The 21,745-nt window shown below is 39.8% G+C and overlaps 1 protein-coding gene across 1 annotated transcript in view; it reads left to right on the top strand.

Annotated features, from left to right (window-relative positions):
- Positions 1–341: 341 nt before the first annotated feature.
- SEMA3A (semaphorin 3A) overlaps positions 342–21,745 on the top strand; it is a 165,567-nt gene continuing 144,163 nt past the window's right edge. Inside the window, exon 1 of the mRNA XM_066318760.1 lies at positions 342–616. Coding sequence (XP_066174857.1) covers positions 505–616 — 112 coding nt within the window. The 5' untranslated portion in view covers positions 342–504. The remainder of the gene's footprint in view (positions 617–21,745) is intronic.

Below are 21,745 nucleotides of genomic sequence, written 5' to 3'. Positions count from 1 at the left end.
GGAGGTGGGGGTCGCCCCTGCCGGCGCTCCCATTGTCAGGCGCTCCGGGAGCGCGGGCAGCGCCGTGTCCCCCGCGGCCGGCGGAGCGCGGGGCCGCCCCCGCCGCCGGGACCCGCCCGCCGCACGGGGAGCGGAGCGGGGCCCGCCCCGGCCCGGCCCGGCCCCTGCCCCCGGCCCGCGCCGCCGCCGCCGCCCGCACCATGCCGCCCCCCCGCCGCACGCCGCTCCCGCCCGGGGGCTGCCTCCCTTTCCGGCCCGCGGCGTGTGCGTGAGAGGGGCTCCAAGTTGCCCCGGCGGCGGCGGCGGCGAGCGGGGGCCGGGGCGGCGGCGGCGGCGGCGGCGGCGGCGGCGGCGGCGGCGGGGCGCGGCGGGCGCGGAGCGGAGCCCACCCCCATCACCTGTTACCTCCGCTCCCCAGGTTGCCTGAAGTTCCCCGGCGGCGCCCGGCAGGACGGAGAGCGCCACGGCTGCGGCTGGCGGGGACCCTACAGTGGCTGCTGCAGCATGGGCTGGCTCAGGGGGATTGCCTTGCTTTCCTTGGGAGTATTACTAGCGGGAAGAGTCAACTGCCAGCATGTGAAGAATAATGTGCCGAGGCTCAAATTGTCGTATAAAGGTAAGTCTGTTGTTCTCTCTTTTTCTCGGTTTTCCTCCGTACCTCTTCTTTTCTCCTTGCCCCGTCGCTCCCTCCCGCCTCACCTTCCTCACTGCTTTGCCTTATCATCCGGAGGGGAAATTGACATTTGGAGAAATTTCTGAAAACATTTGCTTAAAAAAGCCCCCTCCGTGCTGCGGTCGGTACCAGGCAGTTTAAACCCAGACAAAGAAGAGTTAGTTGCGATTGCAGACGAGGACTCCGGATCGTGCTGATGATCTCTGTTAGGGCATTTTTCAGTCTTGTGCTATTTCACCGGACTTCACTCTTCAAAGCCATGAGTCGCGTTTGGCCACCCAGCTCATCTTCCCCGTGCTGGGCATGCAGTGGAGCCACAAATCCAGATCTGCTTTAAACATCGTGGAATGGATAAAGATATATATATATATACAGAGAGAGAGTGAGAGAGAGAGAGAATTTATTTTATATTTTAGGCATGAAGTGGTTAATTTTCAAGTCATGAATATTCAGTTTGTACAAATCTGACAATCAGATGCCTAACATAAGCAGTAGATGGTGGGTTTGCCAAGAAACTATAAACTGAAAGGAACAGATCAGTCCAGAAAAGGAGGAGAGGACTGCTAGGCACCAGAAAATGCTGCGTATGGATGTTTAATGCAGTGCGATTTATTTGAACCAGGGTTGTTTTCGGTGTAGTCTGATGTGTGTCATTAGAGATCACAGGGAAGGTGTAACTGAAGAAAGAGAGCTGTGAGATTACGTTTATGTTTGAAATTGTGTAATGCCACTCACACTGCAGTTGTCAGTAATTAACTTTTGTATAATAGTGCCAGTATTAAAGGAGAACACTGAAGTAGACAGGCTCTTCTCTTTATCAGCATAGTTTCACTCTAAGTACATTTTCAGAAGAATTCATCAAATCTGGAGAATGTACAACTGGGAAAGAAGTTTAAAATGTAAGAGCTGTAGAGTATTTTTTTTTAAAACGGAGAGCTATGCACCTAGGTACGTACACATCTCTCTGAAGAGCTGCCTCCTCATAATTCTCAGATTATTGATGGCTGAGAGAAGGAGCTGCAGCTATGGTTCTGAAAGGAGAGAGGAAAAATAACACACTACTTCTACAGAGAGAAAAAGAGAACATGTGTGTGCATGCCTGGTCATAGATGTCAATCTCAGTTTACAGCATAGTGTCAATACATCTCTTGCCAGCAGAAATACGTTTTCCTTTTATTTTTTTTTTTTTTTTTTTTCCGTCTTTCTCATGCTGCAAATGAGAGGGGGAAAAGTCCTCTCTGATACGGGGCAGGCGTCATTTTCACACTCCAGATGAAATAGAGAATTAAGCACCTGCAAAACTTGGATGCTCTGTGTGAAATAAATGCATGTGCCGGGTTTTCTTAAAGAACACATATGTGCATATTTGTGTGTACTTAAACTCGAAAGTATATGAATGAAAAGAACAGTTTAAGGGGTTCAGAGTCTGTCAATAAGAAAAATAATGTATTTAATACAAAATTGATTATTTTGAGTAATGGAGTCTGAATAAAGCTTCTACAGTAACTACATGTCATGTCAAAAAGCTCATTAAAAAACTCTTAATTGCTTCCAAACTTCTACGATCATACTGAAACTCAGATTAGCGTATAGAAGCGCGAGTGCTATAAAAATATCCTGTAAAGGGGTTTAATGGTTAATTAATTACTGTTTATTTTTTTCACCCTTTTAAAGTTTATTTGTAGCTCAAGTCTGCTACCCCTGCTCATATTGGCTAAATGCACAGAAACTAATTTCAAAGAGTTGTCAAATGTGACTGATGGTGGTTTTCTTTTTTCCTTTTTTCTTTTTTCTCTTAGTTTTTGTTTTTTTCCACCCCGCTGGTGGTGTATCTATGGACCTTTTAAAAAATGTTTTGCTACTCTGCCTATTGGTTGTTTTCCAGTTCTGCTCTTGCTGGGATAAGGAGTCTCATTTTCATTTTTTAAAATATCAGATATCAAATTCTGCTATATGGTCAGTCCTGTATGAGCAAAACAGGAAACTGAGCTGAACATCAAGACTATTTTATACTTGGTGGATCATTGTGCAACAAAAATGAGTTCAAATGGTGAGCAACCCTGTTTCCTATCTTGTGAAGACAGTAAATGCGTACTTAATCCAAAGCAAGTTGAAGTCTGAAGACTTACAGGAATTCACACTGTAGCCTTTGATTTTGTGTATTTGACTTCAAACATGTGTAACTCCAAAAATCAGATTGGACTGCTCACATGCTTAATGTTAAGTACCGGTGTAAATGCTTAGCCAGCTCAATAGAAGGGTGCTGCTGCATTGATCCCCAGGTATGGGGATATCATCATTAGTCAGGAAAGACTAAGCCCTGTCAACTGGTGCTTTTCCAGACAAATTTTGCTTCCAGCACAGTACTCAGTGCACAGATCAATGTTAACACCTTGCGTAGGAACAGCCTTAAGCGCTGTGGGTATGGAAAATACATCTTTTAGGCACTGACAGAATACCTCACATGATAATACTTATCTCTCTGGGTATACTTCACCGCCATGTGACTACGTGATACCAAGTGATTCATCTCTATTTAAACTGCTTGCAAGTAGAAAATGAAGCTACTCAGTTACTTACCCATTTCTCATCCCCATGAAGAGATGTTGAGTAAAATAAACTTAGATATTGAAAAGGAAAAACCCCAAACATGCAGAGTGAAAAGAATGACCCAGGTGGCTTAACTTTTATGTGACCGTCATTGAGCTTTCTTTAAAGATGTGTGCTTGGTGTTTGTCTAAACAAATACCTTGGAGCTAATTGTCAGTGCTTCATTTCAAAAGAAAATCAAGGATGTGTTTTAACTTCTCGTTTGTCTCGACTAATTAGATGTCAAACATGGTTAAAAAAGCTCAGGCATTTGCTTTAAAAGTTGGCAAAAGGAGTCATGAAGGGTTAAATCCCTGCCAACCTTGATTTCCTATGGTCACTTGCTTTCAAAGGCCTAGTATTAGTTCTGCCATTTCCCCGGCTGCTGGACGGAAGTTTTGGTCAACTCCTGTTCTTACTTCCTCTTAACTTCTTGTCATTCAGTCTTGCAGAAGGTCAGAAGTATGCTATGGGACATGGTATGGATAGGAAATGGCAGAGAAAATGTATGAATGCATACGTTAGGGCCACATCTGTGATCTGAAAAGGTTCTTTCTGTTTATTGTGAAACTGAGTTCTGGTTATTTGGTTTACATCACCTTGATTCTGCTGGCAGATTAAAGAAAGGAAATTTGAGGAGAGCAGTAGGATAATCCTTGTCCATCTGAAATATGTGGTGAAGCTCCTATTCAGAAGCTTCTGGGTTTTGCTCTGTTCTTTATAAAATTTCCAAGCATTTTCATCTTTGTACGTGGATTGGAAAGGTTTTGCTCAGATGATACTCATCTCCTTATTACAGCCAAAAGAAATTAATATGATTAAAAGCCTGATCCAAAGTTCACTGAAGTCACTAAGTGCTGGTTCATAGCTGAAATGTGGTAAAGCCAGCCATGAAACTCAAAGCTTAGTTGAGCTCTGCAACCACTGAGCTCCTCTTTTTGTGTCCTTCAAAGACTGTGCCCTTATTGTAAAGTAATGAGAAATGTCATTGTTGATCTATCAAAAGTAAAAGAATCTTCTCTTAAAGAGTGTAGAGCGCTTTGCTCTTGCCTTTTTTATTTTTGTTGTGTTTTTTCTAATCTCATAGACTTCAATTCTGATGTTGGTTGTAAGTCTCTATATTGTGTCACCAGGTCACAGATTGTGTTCAGGAAACTCCTGTTGAGCACAGAGTTTTCAGAAAGATGGTGATCAAGTTGAGTGTGCAAAGTTTAAAACAATAAATATAGCCTCAAGTCCAGATGGATTTCTTGTATCTTTTATTGTTATGTTTTGGGTTTTTTTTTTTTTTGTTGTCCTCTGTATGGGGAGGTAACAGCACAGAGATGGAACCAGCTATAGTACTCTTTAAATATAAACAAATAAGCCCAATGAAAGTTTCCATTAACAATTCCTTGATTTGCAGATTTTTTTCATAAAGCAACCCTGATTTGTTGCCTCCACATGAATAAATCTTGTCAGTCCAACTTTCTCAAATCCATCTGTCACGTCTTATTTGTCTATTGAAAATTACTAAATGCTGTAAGTATGTTTTGCAAGAGTACATGTGTGGTTCTCCTTTGTTATTGTTGCTCAATTGGATACATATTACTTGAGAAAAAGTAAGTGGAAAAGCATTGCACACAGATTTAGCTCTATTACTCCCTGGCTTCAATTCAAGCCATATTAAAAGTAAGTGTCTTGTTTAAAGTTGCAGTGATAGTGACAACTACTCCATCCTTGATGTGCAGTTGATTTAAAATTTTATAGCATGGATTTTTATCCAGATGAAATCCTGGCCCTAGTGAAAGCAATGGCAAAACTTTTGTCTGTTTCAATCTGTCCCACATGGGGTGATGAGGGAGGAATGGCACCACTGAATTACCTGTATGTACACTAATGTAAATATGATACTGGCCTTGTAGTTTGTTCACCCAGTCTGGTTGTAGTTGATGACCTGCCGGTGGGTTTGATTGTGGTTTTTCCTTTCCTTCAAACTTTATAACTCACAATTCAATACCTCTGCAAATATTGGGAAAGCAGGACAAAGTGGAAGAAGGAAATGGGGAGAAAAATATTGGCAAGGGAGCCTGTTTCTCTTGAGCTGGGACCAGTATTGGAGTTTGTCTCAGATTTCAAGGTATCTGCTTAAAAACCTTTGCCTGAATTATCTTGTAAAAGTACTGTCTGAGGGCAAAGCATTTCTGACATGCCTGAAAGGGAGAGAACAGCCCTGACTTCAGAAAAGGCTGTGAAAGAAAGTAAACCAAGGACGTCTGCATCTCTACTTTCCACCATTTGTGACAAAATTTCTGCACAGTTCCCGTGCTCTGATGCCTCATGGGTCAGTCAGTGCAGGGGGCTGCAGGACAGTTTAGGTGCCAGATGCATCCACAGCCGCTTCAGCTTTTCTTGTTTGTTTGTTTGCTTGTTTTCCCCAAAATAAGGAGTCTTTCAGGGAAGATCTGTGTGTTGGTCTTTCTATCACTGGTTGATTTGGATCTTCCCAAGATCTGAGAACTCTCAGGGAGACGGTAGGACTACCCTGCCTGACTCTGGCTGGCTCACAGGCTGACAGGAGGGTGAAGCTGATGAAGGAAGTGCCTAAGCTCAGATCTTGCCTATATAGGGAAATTTTCAGCTAGCTAATTAGGGCCTGAGACAGGCAGTGTAATTGGAACAAGGAGGGTGAAAACCTAGCCCAACATTCTCATTTTGCATTTCCAACTTTCCTGTTTAATTCCAGTGGAAAAAGTGGTTTCTGAATTACAGAGCCTCCCTTTTCTGAGAAGCTGGAGTTCTCTATAATTATTTTTACTGTACGGTTTGCAAATGACTGAATTATTCATGGAAGGTGCTGTATTGACAGCCGTGGAAACTCTGCTCTTTTGCTGTAGACTAGGTGTGCAGCACTTACTTGTATTGTTTGTAACAGCATCTTTAAAGCTCTGACCTAGTGGGCAGTTTAAATATCCATAGTTACATTGAGCTCAGTGAATCTTCTGATATGTGAAATCTGCATTAAAATTTACATCTGTGCTTGTAGCTTTTGATCAGGGCTGAGGTACCTATCTGTTTCCTTAGGGTTTATTCAGGTGTGTACTTATTCCGTAACATTTAGCAAACCAGTATTTAAAATAAGAAACCCAGTCATAGCAGGTTGTCACAGTGTAAATGGGTTATTTTTTATAATCTCTCCTGCATGCGACTCTGTATGCACAGAAAGCATTTCCATGGAGTTCCCACCTGAAAAGAAGCCATGAATTGGTTTGTATTTTTAACTCATTAATTTTTTCTCAGAAGTGTTTTTTGGTTTTAACTTAATGCATTGCTATACTGTGATCCTTTTAATATGGTTTTGGTTTGCTTAATCACTGTTTCTGCATATGGCCTTTAATGCCCACAGCTGCTGCTGGAGAATCTTCTTTATTTACTTCCTCTGAACCACAGACTTTTCCCTCATGTGCATACCTGGAACACTACAATGGAAGTGCCTGCAATACAAAGTTCCAGTATTTTCAACATTTTCTTCATCAGGGCGAGCCTGTGTTGACCCTAATATGAAGCAAAGTCACATCTTCACCTGAGGCAATCCCTAAGTGACTGAGAAGAAAACAAATGCTTTTAAGTGGTGTCAATGGTTGTGACATTTTCCAGTTGTTCAAAAGCTAAAAAGGGTAAAATTGTTTTCAGGCTCCCACACACTTATTTTTAAGCAAATGTGTGGGGTGGACCCTGGGAGCTCTATGTCAAACTTTTAAATGGAGGTACTGTAACCTGTTATGGTGCTCTTGTTAGCTAAAGTTACATGTAAAAATTGTTGCTGCTGTTGTGCTGGTGGGCGATTCAGCGAATTCCTTCCCTTCCAGGATTAAAGCTCCCTTCAGAAATGTCTGCAAGTTCACGGTCCTCCCACATACAGCCTTCATATAGGTTAGCTGCTCTCTTCCAGTAACAGCTGTGGATAGTGAGAATAACTGTGGGGATAGTACTTTTACTTGACTTTTCCTATTTTTTTCCAAGCCGGATAGTGTCTGAATGGACCAGAGAGAAAAGGATGGCCACAGCTGTTGAGAGCATCAAAAATCTTAACGAGTCTTGTAACCTTTCTCTTGCACCTCAGGAGGTTCTCTGTGGTGTCTTTCTCTTTCTTTGTGACTGACGAAGTCAGCCAGTTTAGGCTCTTTTCAGTGTCAGGGGAAGGAGAGGTACCTCCAGAGAGCTCATCTTGGGTTACACAGACTGAGTGAGACTTCAAGGGTGCTCATCACTTGTCATTCCCTGTTACAGGAATTAAGCTTGTTCATTTATTTCGTTTCTTTCTCACTGGGAATGTATCAAAAGAAGGTACTAATTAACTGCTATGGAAAAACTTAGTGTGTATTCTGATCCAAATCTTCCTAATTTAAGAAACTGTTTTTGCCTAAATGAGTATTTAAAACAGTGTGAAAATAGAGCTGATTAAACATACATTCGACTTCAGTAGCTGTGATCTTGAGATCACCTGTGACTGTCTAAATTTGCACCAAACTTGCGGTATAGAAGGAAATAAACAGTACTGCTACATTTTTCATAGTCTTAAAACAATTATCTAATTTACTTCTCATGTTTCCTATGTCTCTCCTCTTTAATAAGCTCATCCCAAATCCAGTTACACATGCTGGAAGTGACTGTCTGGGGCTACAGAGCTTTACTAATTTAATGGCTTAATCATTTAGAGCTTTCAATAAGCTGTCCCTAGGCCAGCTCCATTACCTTCTGAATATTTCTGCACTCTAAAGAGAAAAACATATTCAAGATTCAGTATCATGGAGAGTAGTTTGCAAATAAAAATCTGTGTGTATATGTGTCAAAGGACAGGTGTCTTGACCCTGAGTCTACACTTTTTCAGCTGAACTATTTCAATAGTGAGAGTGGGATGAAACCTAATTAATTAATTTCTAAAAATTCTAAATAGATTTACAGTTTGGAGGATTTTTTTTCTCTCTTTGGGGGTTACAGATCCCCCCCTTGAACTAGACGTATCTACAGCAATCCGTGAAATGTGTGAGCACTACTCTACTTTGTGTCACATCTAGTTTTCATCCTTTGCTGTTTGAAAGCCAAACACAGTAAAGTCAGAAGTTTTTGCCATTCTTCTAATGTTTTAAAGTTGTTTGACATTTATTGGGCTGCCTGCTTATCTCTCCAGCTGGATGTTGCAGAAACTTTAGAAGCGAGCAGTCAAATAAAATTCTCATCTCTTATAAATATTTTCATGCAAAGTTGGATCTTGCAGGGAACAGTCTGAGGAATGAAGTAGTTATTTGCTTTCATCTAACTTGTGGAATAAGGAAAAAGAAAGCTTGCTTTTTCTCCTCACTCTAATGAAGCAAAGCTCATGTTGGTTCTGACGGCCCCTCTTGGCTTCTTTTGAAATTCCAGCCTTGTATGAGAAAAGGACACAAAAAAGCTCTGTGACATAATTTAAAGGATTTAGAGCTGCCTTTCAAGGGGGATGGGTTGGTGGCCTTTTCTAGAGGAATCACACGATAAATACAGCTCACAAGCATCCAAAAGAGCTGCAGAGTGTGCGGGGTACAGCTTTCATCTCCAGCTGATGCTGGAATGGCAGTAACTCTCCTTTGCTAGGCACAGATCCCACACGTGGCCAAGGCACAGAATGTGGTCCCTTAAGATGAAGTGGTGACTTCAGGGTGTTAATATTACTTTGAGTTTTTTCATGGATTTCCTAGTGCAACTTCATTACTTTTGCATGAATGTGTGGTCTGAAATAGTTTTGACTCCTGAGGAAGCTCCTTTTCTCAAAGCACAACAAAGGTCATATCAGTAACGATTAGTGTTGCTCTCTAGTATCTGTAGGCCAAGTTTGTCTCCTCTCCACCACACCAGGTCCTTTCCAAAGTCTCCATCCTGCTAGGCCCCTGTGATAAATCCAGTTCCTGTCAAGTGATAGGAGGGGCAGGAGAAATGATGTCTGGGGATCTGGTAAAAACAACTTTATCTTCAAGATTGGGTTTTTCCCCATATTCAGTTCTTCTACAGCAGATGAATGACTCTTATCAAAACTTCTTGCTCTGATGACCTTGTAGGCAACAACTTAAATGTATTCCTCAGGTACCTGCAAATTGCATAGTTAGGAGATTGCTTAGTTCTGAATTGCTGCTCTTCCAATAAGTGTCAAGAGTTCACCCAACAAGACCAAGTGTATATTCAGTTGTACAGGAAGGTATGATAACATTTTCAAAGAGCTCTTGTTGTCACTTCTCTGCAAGGTCACAAACATCAGCAAAGCTGTATGCCAGGGTGTTGGCTTTTGGGTTATTGGTATGGTAAACCTCAGTCTATATTTTTGTTCCAGATGTGTATCCCTAGTTGTTTGTTCTCTAGCTATAAAAAATGACCTGCAACAAGTTGGCAAGTGAAGTTTTATCTTAAGTGAAAAGATTCAGGAATTTTTTAAAATTGAAGGAAATTTTCCATAGCTCATTTTAAAGGAGTAACAACAATATTGAAAATTTTGCTTTTCTCTGCAGCCTGTAGTATTGAGATGAAAAATTATGTAAATTTCTAATTCTAATTGTTCAGATTTTTTTTTCTTATCTGTAATGGGAAACTACTGGATATTCTACTTCCTTTTCTTGCATCCTTTTACAATTTCGTGTGTTTCATCATTCTTTAAGCCTGCATTGTGACTCACATCTTTACTGGGCAATGGTCATAAATCAGGAAAGTTTTGTTAATCTCACCTACAGCAGCTATGAATGGAGGCTAGACATTAACAGAAACCCAGCACCACAGCAGATGATACACAGGAACTCTGCACTGTAAGGAGAATCAAAGAAAGTACCATCAATGTGAAATCCTATTAATTCCTTGGCTTTTCTCTGTCAGCTTCTTCACCTGTAAAGTGGTATTAAGTGATTTCATGAGGAATTGCTGGAGGTCAGAGACTTGCCATGCTTATTCAGAGCTGCATCCTGCTTTCAGAATAATCCCATTAATGTGTGTATTCAAAGTTCAGTCAGGACTTATTTTTGATCAACATACAAAGGCCTTGCAGGTAGTTTAAAGTGATTATAATAGTTATATTCATAGTTATGTATGCCTGTGACATAAAACACATCCCTATTATCCAGAAACCATATCTAATTTAATTCCATTTGGATGGTCCAGACAATTTTAGACAGGAGCCCTTCAAAATGTTTTTTGGAGTATCCACCTCTATTTCAAACTAAACACACTGTGAAGGTGATTACAGGTTGCTCTGGAGAAGAGCCTTTTTGTTTAATCTTTGCAGTATTGTCTGCCAGTAGTGTGTGAGTGCCTGTGAAATTCTGGCCAATTTCTCTGAGTTTAAGCTAGTTTTTTTGCTTTTTTTTATCATGGCTGATAGTCATATTTTAAAATTAAGAGGTAGTAAAAAGTTGAGTTTGTGTTAATTTATTTGTTTGTTTGTTTTTCTTGTGCTTATCAGATAAAACTAAAACCTCATTTGGGACAATTTCTCCCTTTCTACTCAGTCTGAACATACCTTACCAAACCACTGGTGCTAAAAACTTCCTGGTTCCTTGAAGTGTATGTGTTTCCTGCCCAAACAATTCTGGACAAAACCCGTCTCTTTCTTTGGGCACACATCCTTTTTTCTGACTTTCCATAACCCTAATGTTCCCCAACCTTCTCCAGGATGAGGGCAACCTTTCTTAGACACTTGGGGAAGTATTCAGTAATCAGTTGAGTCAGTTAAAATTGCCTATCATTTGTGACTCACTCACTGGAAAACTGTTGCTTGACGGCCCCGGTTCAGACCTAATAATGAGGATAAACTGCTGTAATAAATTCATAAAGTAGAATTTTGCATCTCAGATTCACATCCTCATTCCTAAAATAAGTAAGAAAGCACCTGTTCCCTTTGTCAGCCTGGCCTGTGAAAATAAAATTGGTGTTTCATATATTCCACATACCTTAAATGCAGCATTTAAATATTATCTTCAGTGAATTATCTCAAGGAATGTTTTTCTTTGCTTTTATACTTCCTCGTGCCACTTACATGATGTAATTGTTGTTTTGAATAGCATTCTTTTTCTGTCGTAAGCTAACTGTTTTCATGCCATTAATTAAGAAATACATGGAAAATAAAAGTTTTGGTGTGATTTTGATATACTTTTGAACTTCTGACAGAAGTTGGTAGTTTAACATGTTAAGTAAACCATGATGTCTTACTTGGTCTCATGCTACACAGTTTTCTTACAGTTCTGCAGGTGCTAAAAGAGCCAAGTTCAATTCCTGAGGCTGGCAAACTGACCAGCTGAGAGCAATGAAAAAAGTCCTGTTTACTGGTGTCAAAAGACTTTTTCATATGTTTTCAGAGAGACAAATGTCAAGTGTCGTGTGTATTGTTATTGTATATTAGAAATTTCAAGCAGTCATGAACTATTCTGGTGTAAACCAAATGTAGCAGCGTAATGGTGTCTGCAGAGCTGCATGTTTAGACCCCTGATTCTGCTAATTGACATTTTACCAAAGGGAATGAGGACATGTCTGAGCAATGCAACTTGTAGCTTTTTAATACAATTTCCATAGCTGAGACCATAAACAGCCCCTTAAGGTTGTTTCTCGTAACTGCCACTCTCTTAAATTTTTTTTCTGCCAGTATGTAAGAATATGATAAATACTGAATTTTGTTTCCCTGTAAGTTCACCGCTATTACTATGCATAGAAACTATTTTACCTTATGCCAGACATATGGAAGTGATCAATGTATGTAAATTGTATGAGAAGAGGTGAAATACAGCTTTCTAGACAAGGAAATGTGTACTTGTTTCTGGTTATAAGATATTGAGAGCATCCCAGAAAAGACTTTAGGTCTTAAGGCAAGTTTTCCTTTAAAAGTAACAATTGGTAAGAGGGTTGAATAGCAATGATTTTGATAATCACCATGAAAGCACAGTTTTGTCCTGAGCTGAACTGCCCAGTCAGATGTCTTGGACAGAAGAGTTGAAGAGGCAGTTACTTGCATGTGCAGGGCTAGACCATGGACCTCGTCCTGAAATGCAGAGGTGAACTGTTCTGGGACACACTGTGCTCAGTCGTACAAGTCAAGTTTCTTCAAACACAGGGTTTAACTGGCAGGGCCAGCTTAGATGTCTGCTTTTCATTTTCCACCTCTGATGTCATGGTGCCCAGAGTGCAATGACTTGACCCTATTCTAAAAATCAGGGTTTGAGGGGCTGAGTTATTTTTTGGGTTCTGGGTGACCACAGGAGGAAAAGCCAAGAGCTTAGGTCAGTTAGGCTTTTCAAATATATTTTAAACATACTGTGCCCCACATGGTGACTAAGAAATTATTTTATGACTAATAGGCATTCACTGTGCTCCCCAAATTTTCCATTCCAATAAAGTTGGAATTTTTTTTTTTCACATTCAGTATTGCAGAATAGGAAACTAATCTGGAGTCTGGCAGGCCTTTATTCTAGGGCATTGTCATATCTTTCATTCTGAGTTGAAAAATGGACAGATCATTCCTTGGGTTTCATAAATATGTGGAGGAGCTGTCAAAGTTCCCATTTGCATGTGAATGGTCAGCTGAGGTAGGAAGGGGAATATGTAAATAATTCTCCAGCTAGCTCCTGGCAAAGATCATTGCATTTCAAAGTACTGTGAAAAGCAGCACCATAAAACTTTAACCTATTCACTGGTATGGAAACTCCCACACCTTAAATTGATCTACTCTAATAATGACCACTTGGGGAAAAATGAATCTTAAAAAGCAATATCAGGTCTCCAAGTACTATACATTTTCTGCTTCTTTTAATATTTCATAAAACATAAGCTAAAAAAGCCACTCTTCCTTCTCCCCCAATGAAGGGGAGGCAGGGGAAAGGGAAAAAAAGCGCAAGATCTAAGCAGTAAGCAGATGTAGACCTTCATTGAAAATCTGGGAGATAAGTGTGATAGGAGTGAAAGAAATGTAAAGGATTTGAGTATTATTCTGTATTGTGTCAGTATCTGACCCAGGAGCCAGCAAAAAAAATCATTACTGTAATCTTCCTTACAAACTGCCCAGCATTTCACTATTCTGTTCTGCTGCTGTACTTCAGTACATGCTCAACCAGATAAAGCTGAATGCTGTAGTTTAAAACCAAATGTGTCCTTCAAAATACACAATTCTTCATGTATCCAAAAAGGTGAAAAATTAAAAGTAAACAGTACAGAAATGAGAACACAAAGTAAAACAAAATCTTAATAGGCTTGGAGTCAGACGGTTTTCTACATATTTTATTGTTCCTCATATCTTAGATAGAATTGGCATGTGTATATATGGAGAGACAATGATTTACTAAGCCCTTTATGCCTGAAACAGCTCCAAAACCTGTGATTAGGCAGGCACAAGGACTAGAAAATGTTTCCAAAGTAAAGTTCACCTCCAAAATTGATATGGGTTATGTACCTAGCCCTTAATAATGAGATAGCTTGGGACTGTTGCTGTAGTTTACCGATATAATTCCCTGTTACTGTTTTGTAGTCTCCATCTACTTACTTCAGACTACCATGAAATATTTCATTCAACCTCCATATTTCAGAAAAGAACTTCTTGTCACCCCTGTAGTCATTTACAGCACAGTCTTTCTTTCTCACAAAGCTTCTGTGCACTAATTTGATCTGGTTGCACTGTTCCAAAGAACATACAAAATTAAATGCAATTTAATTCACTAAATTTACAAAGGGCAGTTATTCAGAGGCTCTGGGATTTGTTCTCTCACATAGCATTCCTGTAATGAAATGCGATTTGTCTTGGTATTTACCAGGAGATTAAAAACAACAACAACAACAACAAAAAAGACTGATCTTACAAACTCCTACTCACATGAGTAGCCCTTTCTGATTTCAATGTACCTGGCACTTGTGGTGTGAAGTGCTCTTCTGAGAGGCTATGCAAGTTATTCTCCACTTAGAAATAATCAACCAACGAATCCAAGCAATTGTAGGGATCACTTGAAATTTCTAAGCTCTGCCTATTTATTAGGAAGAAATGATGCAAAAACTGTTCAAAATCTAGTCCTACTCAAATGAAAGTTTTCATTCAGTCATAATCCCTCTTGATCTGTCTTATCCCATGTTTTCCCTGTGCTCTACCACAAGAGGAGCATTCCCTGCCTTGCTGTGGTTCATTGTGGTTCATGTATCATGTCCAGTGGCACAAAACATCAGTTAAAGTCACTGTGAAAGACCCTTAGTCTGGTAGGTATTTGAGTGTTAATATGAAATGTGATCTGATTTTTTTGAATGGCCAGGCAATTTTAAACTAAGTTTTTGAGGAAAGGAATGTCGTATTTTATCCAAGCCTTGTCCCCTTTTCCCTGTTAACAGGTCTTTCCATTAAACCCTCTGTGCAGAAGCCCATCTGTGTGACTCTGCATGGGGCACACATTTTAGGCAGTTCTGCTGATTCGAGCACAGTAACTTTTGACAAAGAATAACATAACATTGGAATATGGTTTCCACAATGCAACGGTTCTATTTCAATAACTATTCCCAATCCATCAAAAAAGGCACAGCATTCTGGAAACTTTTATCCTTTACTGGAGTATTACTTATTTGTCGTAGCTATGGCTCCAAGCACGTTGAGTGAAAGTTGCTCTGACTACTTCTCACACAAGCTGGTTGTAGAGAGCCCAGGAGATCTCCCCACAGGAGCAGACTCCAGAGCTGCTTTCCTGCCACTCAGTTGCTAAAGCTAGCAACTGAGCAAAGAATCCCTGCTCCTTTTTAAACATCAGTCTGACAAAGTGGGACAGCAAGCACGGGGCCATGTGCTCCCTCACCCCAGATGTCTTGTCAATGGACTCTCAGTGCTCTTTGCAAAACAGCAAGAGGAATCTCAGATTGCAGCCACTCAGATGTAGCCACTTGTGCAGACACTTCTATTACCCTAAAATTTATTGTGGTCTGTGTCACACGTTAAAGAAATGCAGAAAGTCTCAAATGCAGTAGAGGGTGGTGAGGCAATAAAACATTTCACATTTTATGATAGGTATACATTTAAAGAGGGAAGCAAAAATAATGTTTTGTGTTAAAAATAGGAGCACAAACCATTTGTGGCATAGAATCCAATAGGAAACACATTTGCACAACTTCTGGTTATGATGCAGTGGGTTGTGAAGTTCTTCAGTAGGCTGTAAGGGGCATTAATTTAATTAATGGGAGATGTTATGTTAGCAATCAGTGAACCCACAGAGTAGCTCATGAGAAAGTCTATGATGTCTTGGAACAGAGGCATCCTAACGCCTCTCTAATGCTGGCCATGGCTGATGTTGGAAGGCAGAAATTGCATTATATATTACCATACATACAAGAGATTCATTTATTAGAAAGGCCACGTGCTGTAAGGGAGCCCCTGAACCTGTTCAAGTGATAACTAAAGGACATGTGACTGCCAGATATCTGTACAAAACTGTCAGCCTACTGGGGTGATGGAGTTCATCACCAGGGTATGTGGAGTGTAAATGCAACATGAGAAACTTCTTCCTTCTCCTGTTTTGTCCTACTGTGACCAGAAGGGCTCTCCCACTTCACTGCTCTTGCAAAGGGATTTTTTGGGGTCTGGCTAGGCTCAGCATATCCCTCTGTGATGCCAAGCAGAGAAAGAAACTTACCAGATTCTGAACTGTGGAAATATCCTTAGGTGCATGCATGCATTTACCTACATAATGTATACAAATACAAAGCTATTTACACACCCATACTTGGCCCAGATCCACAGACAGTGCAAAATTACTCCACACCCGGCTGCAAGTTATTTTTAGCTCCTCCTCAATGTAAATGTCTAGTTCATAATTAAGTTTCAAAATAATGAATGATGTGTTTTGTGTTTCAGTGGGTATAAACGTTTGCATTGCATAGTGAATGATTTAAGCATGAAAGGCCTTGCATTCCTAAATCTGTTACAGAATGTGGATGGGAGGTGGATCTTTGCTCATACCAGGAAACAAAGCCTGAATGAATATTTGTCACGATGTTTCATCAAGGCAGTGTTAATGTTAGTTGAAGATACGTTGTGGCAAGACTGACAGCTTGCTTACTGTAAAATTTTCTGAAAACCTGGGCATTTCAGTATTTATAAAGGGGTGTTAGCAATGTTGATACTGTAGCCACCCAACTATGAGCCTTGTGCGATAGGCAATTAAGCCAGAAATAAAGGAGATCAAATGCTATTAAACCATTCCCCTAAAAAAAAAATCAAACCAAATAAAAAAACAAACAAGTCTAAACACAAGAAACAGCAGCAACAAACCTAAACCAAACTAAAACCCCCCACCTGAAAAGCCAGCACAATTTTCTCCAGCTTTGACATAAGGGCTGCCAGAAATTATGCTTTCTATTGTCCTCATGTTCTTTCCTTAATCATCTGTGCTGGTCTTCAGTATTAGGGTGGTTTCCTCATGAGGCTGACTTTTGGTCTGGCTGGATGTCCTTGTTCTGATGTTCCCATCTCCTAGATCAACATGGACATTTTGCCATAAATTCAAGATTTGTGCTCAGTCCTGCTCCTAGAGACAAGATGACCCCCCTGTACATCTGCAAGACCAAAGAAAGAATGAAAAGAAAAATCAAGAAAGAAAAGGAAAGAAGGGAAGAAAGAGTAATAAGAAGAAATAAAGAGTTGTTTTCTTCAGCAGTGTCCGTATGTCTTAAATTGGAATTGTTACGGAATGTTATTCTTACGTGCACTGAAAAAAAACAGTACAAAACAAACCCACAACAACAACAAAAACCCCAAGGAGAGCTATTTCTAATGAAAACATTACTCATACTAGGATCATAGCCCTGACCTTACATTTATTGGCATAAATGCGAACTTATAAAGCTGCGTGGATGTTTGCCATATGCAAATCCATCCATCCATAAATCAGCATACAGACTGGAGACTGCACAGCTGAAGTGACTGTAATGGTAAATGAAACCTTTCACCACCAGGTCAAATGCAGTTCAGCATATGTGGTAAATGGAAAAGCACTATCATACAGGAATTGATCTGTGAAACAAGTGGCTGACCAGTTCACGCTGTTCACCACCACAACTGGCTCCCCACGTCAGAGCTGGCAGATCGGTTGGAGCTGCAATGGTAAAGCAGTGAAACAGCCTGGCAGAGAATTTGTCTTATGGGACTGTCTGGTAGTGTATCACAAGGATTAGGAAGGCGTTTCTCATCAAAATGAATTGTCAATGAAAAAGGAAGTTTCCATTTAATCCAAATTTTCCACCAGTTCTATCCAAATTAAGACATTACTTTGGACGATGGTGCTGAGCTAAGGCACATAATATAATACTCATCTGACATTCACCTCTGTGTGTTCAGGATAGCTGCAGGGTTTGTAAAAGCTTCGTGTGATTTTCCTGTTTATTGCCCATTCTTTTCTGAACAGGACAGATAACTCCCATTAAAATCTTTGAGAGTGCTCAGAGATCAGCATAAGGCTTATATGATAGCAGGATAGCAAAAAACATATATCTCTGTCTCAAATCCTGGCCAGGAGGTCCAAATCAGGGATGAGGCAGGTTTATAATTTGTGTAAGGTACAGTTCAGTGTCAGAGGGTGCCATGTGAGACAGGACACACCCAGAGATATTTCCAACCTTCTTGATTCTGAGATATGAGTTGGCCATGGCTGAAATGTGAAGTGTGTTTTTTTCCTTAAAGCCTAAGGAAGTTGGGCACCCTGACCAGAACAAACAGATAAAATGATAAAAACCAAAAGTCACACATTCCTGGATTTATTTTTTTTCCTAAGTTGTCACTCTGAGAAGTTCAGCATTTTCACTGTTTGACTTAATTTGAAAACAGATGTTGGAATATTGTAATTTCCCTTGAGACAAAAAAAAATTCCTTACTTTTCTCAGCTTTCCTTATTTCTGCTATGAAACCGTGTTGTCACAGAGAAACAGTGCTTTGTAAAGCTCCTGAGTTGTGAAGTTCCAAACCAGCTTGACACATTCAGCTATGTGTTGATGTCAAAACATAGTTCTCAACATTTATTGCAGCTAAAACAGCATTAAAAATTTATGTCTGACTCTTTGATACAATTTAATAAGTTATTTAAAAAATGAGTACTGTTATTTTTTATAATTTGCTTAACAGATGATTTGCTCTACTTTTAAAGAATAAATTGTTTAAGACAATGATAAGTTGAGATATATGTTCACCTTCATGTTTCAAGGATGTTTATAATGCCAGGGAGATTGGTCTTGTGGCTAAATGTGTGAATGGATAGATGTTCTTCAGTTCCAGGGTCTTACTCAAGCATTTCAGTGTCAGACGATATCCCTGTGCCTCAACTTCTTATCTGTACAGGCTTTTTGAACACTGTTTTATTTTCAGTGACATTGTATGTGTTTTGAAGGCAAGGTCTATGCTTTTGCACAATGAAATTCTATCTGGACTTTTCAGGACAAGTAGTACAACTGATAAATAACAAAATTATTTTGTTCAAGGCTCAAAACAAACATCTGAGCACTAAGAAAATAGCTCTTACTCTTGCTTTCTGGTATAAAGATTTTTTTTAAAAAAATGAGTTTAAAAAAATATTTGAAAATTCTTTAACAGTATAGTCAGAATAATATCCCAAATCCAAGAAATGTAGTTACTTTAGCAACTTTTGTTACGTTCATTGGTGATACCTTTCTGACTGCATTGTTTTTGCCACTGAGAAGTGGATATCTTTAGGAACTTATTCCTTTTAGGGAGAGGGAAAAAAAAAGTGGTTTTAGTTAAAAAGGTAATTTTTTCCATCTATGTTGAAGATTCTTGAAGTGATACTGCCAGTACATATAAAATGCAAAAGCTGACAATTTTCCTCCTCGAAATTTTCCCCTTACATGCCTTTTTCATGTTACGTAATACTCTGGATATAAAGGCTGCAAAATTATTCAAGTTTGTTACACACATACATTCATTCCAATATGAAGAGATATGTCTGCCTTCCATTTCTGGTGAGGAGAAGCAGTTCCCATTTCATTTTGATTGGTGCTGAAGCACTTGGTTTGTGCATTCTTTCTGTTTCCTTTTTAATTTTAATCTGTGGTTTCAGGTGTAGTTTGTCATATCAGTCGACTGGAACACTATAGATTATCAGGGGACTTCCAGGTGTCACACAAGAAGAATGACTGTTTTCCAAAACAAGCTGTGCAGTCCTCTAGGCTCTGGCATAGATGAATATGTGAGTGTTACTAGGCATAGAAAACAGTTCTGAGCAGGTAATCCCATGTTGAATTTGAATGTTAAGGAAACCATCTACTCATTCTGAGGGGCTTAACCTTTCTTCAGGAGGTAAGTCGGGAACAATGGTCCTTATTTACAAGAGGTTTCCTTTATTTTCCATAAGGAATACAAAACCAGAATTTCTCCTGTGCTAATGTTGCTCCTTCCTTGCTGTAAGTACGCATTGCCATTGTTGATTCATTCAAATACAGATTATTACAGTAATAAAAAGTGACAAGTTTTGTGTTATTTTGAAATAACACACATTATGGTTCACATCATGTCTTCAGAGACCCGAGCAATGTGTTCTTTCACATTGACAAATGCTAGAAAGTGTTTGCACTTATGAATAAAATATTCTCCACGTATCTTGACTTTCAAGTGTGCTTTGTGCAAGAGCATTAGGATGTGGCCTCATCACAGGCCTCCTAAACCTCTGTCACCTCCTGCCTGAATTACTGCTCTCCCTTCTGTGACACTTGTTGCAAGCTTTTGGAAAAGCATCAGTGGACTTTGGTCAGTCCTTTCGACTGGTTATGCCTCTGCCTTGGTCCTTTTAAGGTTCTGGATGGGATTCAAGTCTTCAGTATTGTTCTGTGGAGGTGCAATCTGAAGCCTATTGAATTCAGTAAGAATTTTCCTATTTATTTTGGTGCTTTGCAAACCAGGCCAGAGTTCTTTAGTTACAGCTGATGTTCTAATGTACCTTCTCTTTCTGAGCTCAACCCCAAGAGCTTGCCTTACCTGCAGGGACAGCCCAAGGTGTGACACTATTTGCTTGCCTGGGCTTTCTGACAAAATCTTTTAGGTGATACATCAACAGCTATGCAAGCTGGAAAGTGCTTTAACATACAGGAATGATGCAAGTGCCAATTTTTGCACATTCACTTGCCAGCTAAATGCAGCCCTCCCCTGAAACTGAGCTATTCCGTGTGTGTGTGACAGCTGAATATTAAGAATGGTAACATAAAGCAGGACCTGGTGTTACACAAGCTACCTCAGGCCTGGAGTGAACTGTGTTGTGTCACTGTGCCTTTCGTCGGGCTGCTCAGGGTGCTGCAGGTCTGCTGGGGCAGATCAATGTTCAGTCCAATATGGCCAGTGGAGCCTTTTCCATTGAACTGCTGGTGAATTTGTTCTCACACAAGAAATATCCAGCACTGTACTTTGTAGCAAAATCGAAAAAAGGAAAAAAAAAAAAAAAAAGAAAAAAAAAGAAAAAGAAGTGAATCAAATCATCAGCACATCTTTTCCAGTTCCAGTGCAATTTACCTCCTACATAATGTTTCGAATATAGAAAGTATTTCAAGAGGAAAATCTCACATGGATTAATGTTTATTGGTTGCCAAGGCAATAGTTTGGAGACCTCTTTAGCACAAAACAGATAATATTATAAGCAGAAGTAGATTAGTATGAAGAGAAAATTTATTGATGTTAGGGCAGACAATGCTCTGAGTGACTGTTATACCTTTTAGAGATCATATTAATTTTGCTTTGGTCAGTTTTCCACTCATTGGCATACTTCTGTGCTGTTATTTGAATGTCAGGAGAAATTAAATCTCCCTGTGAAGGCTGGATGCCACTGTACAATGGAAAACAATGTTTCTGTGTGGAAAACCTGACAGTCCATTTAACAAGTCAGCCCTAAGGTAGGCTGGGAGCTGAGATGCTGTTGAAATAATGGTCATGCCAAGGTCATACTGTGACTCCTTGGGAGACATGAGAAAAGGACAAAACCACATCAATCCTGAGTTATTCAAATCTTGAGCAGGCAAAAACTAAAAATGCCAAACTGAACTCAATCGAAACAAAAAAGAAAAGAAAAAAAAAAAAGAGAAAAATACCAATCTATTTTTATTAGGAGGAGTAAAATGTAAGACACATTAACAGATGCTGCAGAGATTGAAAGCTGACAAAAAGCATTAGATATATAAAGATGGAAAATAAACTCCTAAAATTTCTGTATTTATTTATGTATTGTTAGCAAATTGTGTCTTTAAATTCTCTTCTGCAATTCCAAAAGAGCATCAGTATATTGAACTTTTCCAAACCAAACATGACCAGAGACCTAAATGATAGGAGGCATCAAGACAACATTCACTCTGAATCATTTCAAGCCTAGCAAGATTACAGGGGCATTTCTGACAGGATGCGAGCTGTATATTTCACAGTTCTGTTCCAGAATACATCTATACCAGCTCTTCCTCCCTTTTTTTTACAGTCTCCCTACCATCATGATCCAATCC

This window comes from Sylvia atricapilla, chromosome 5, assembly GCF_009819655.1.
Source record: "Sylvia atricapilla isolate bSylAtr1 chromosome 5, bSylAtr1.pri, whole genome shotgun sequence".
Lineage (NCBI taxonomy): Eukaryota > Metazoa > Chordata > Aves > Passeriformes > Sylviidae > Sylvia > Sylvia atricapilla.
The sequence above is the reverse complement of the archived record's forward strand: the minus strand, read 5'-3'. Positions and strand labels throughout refer to the sequence as shown.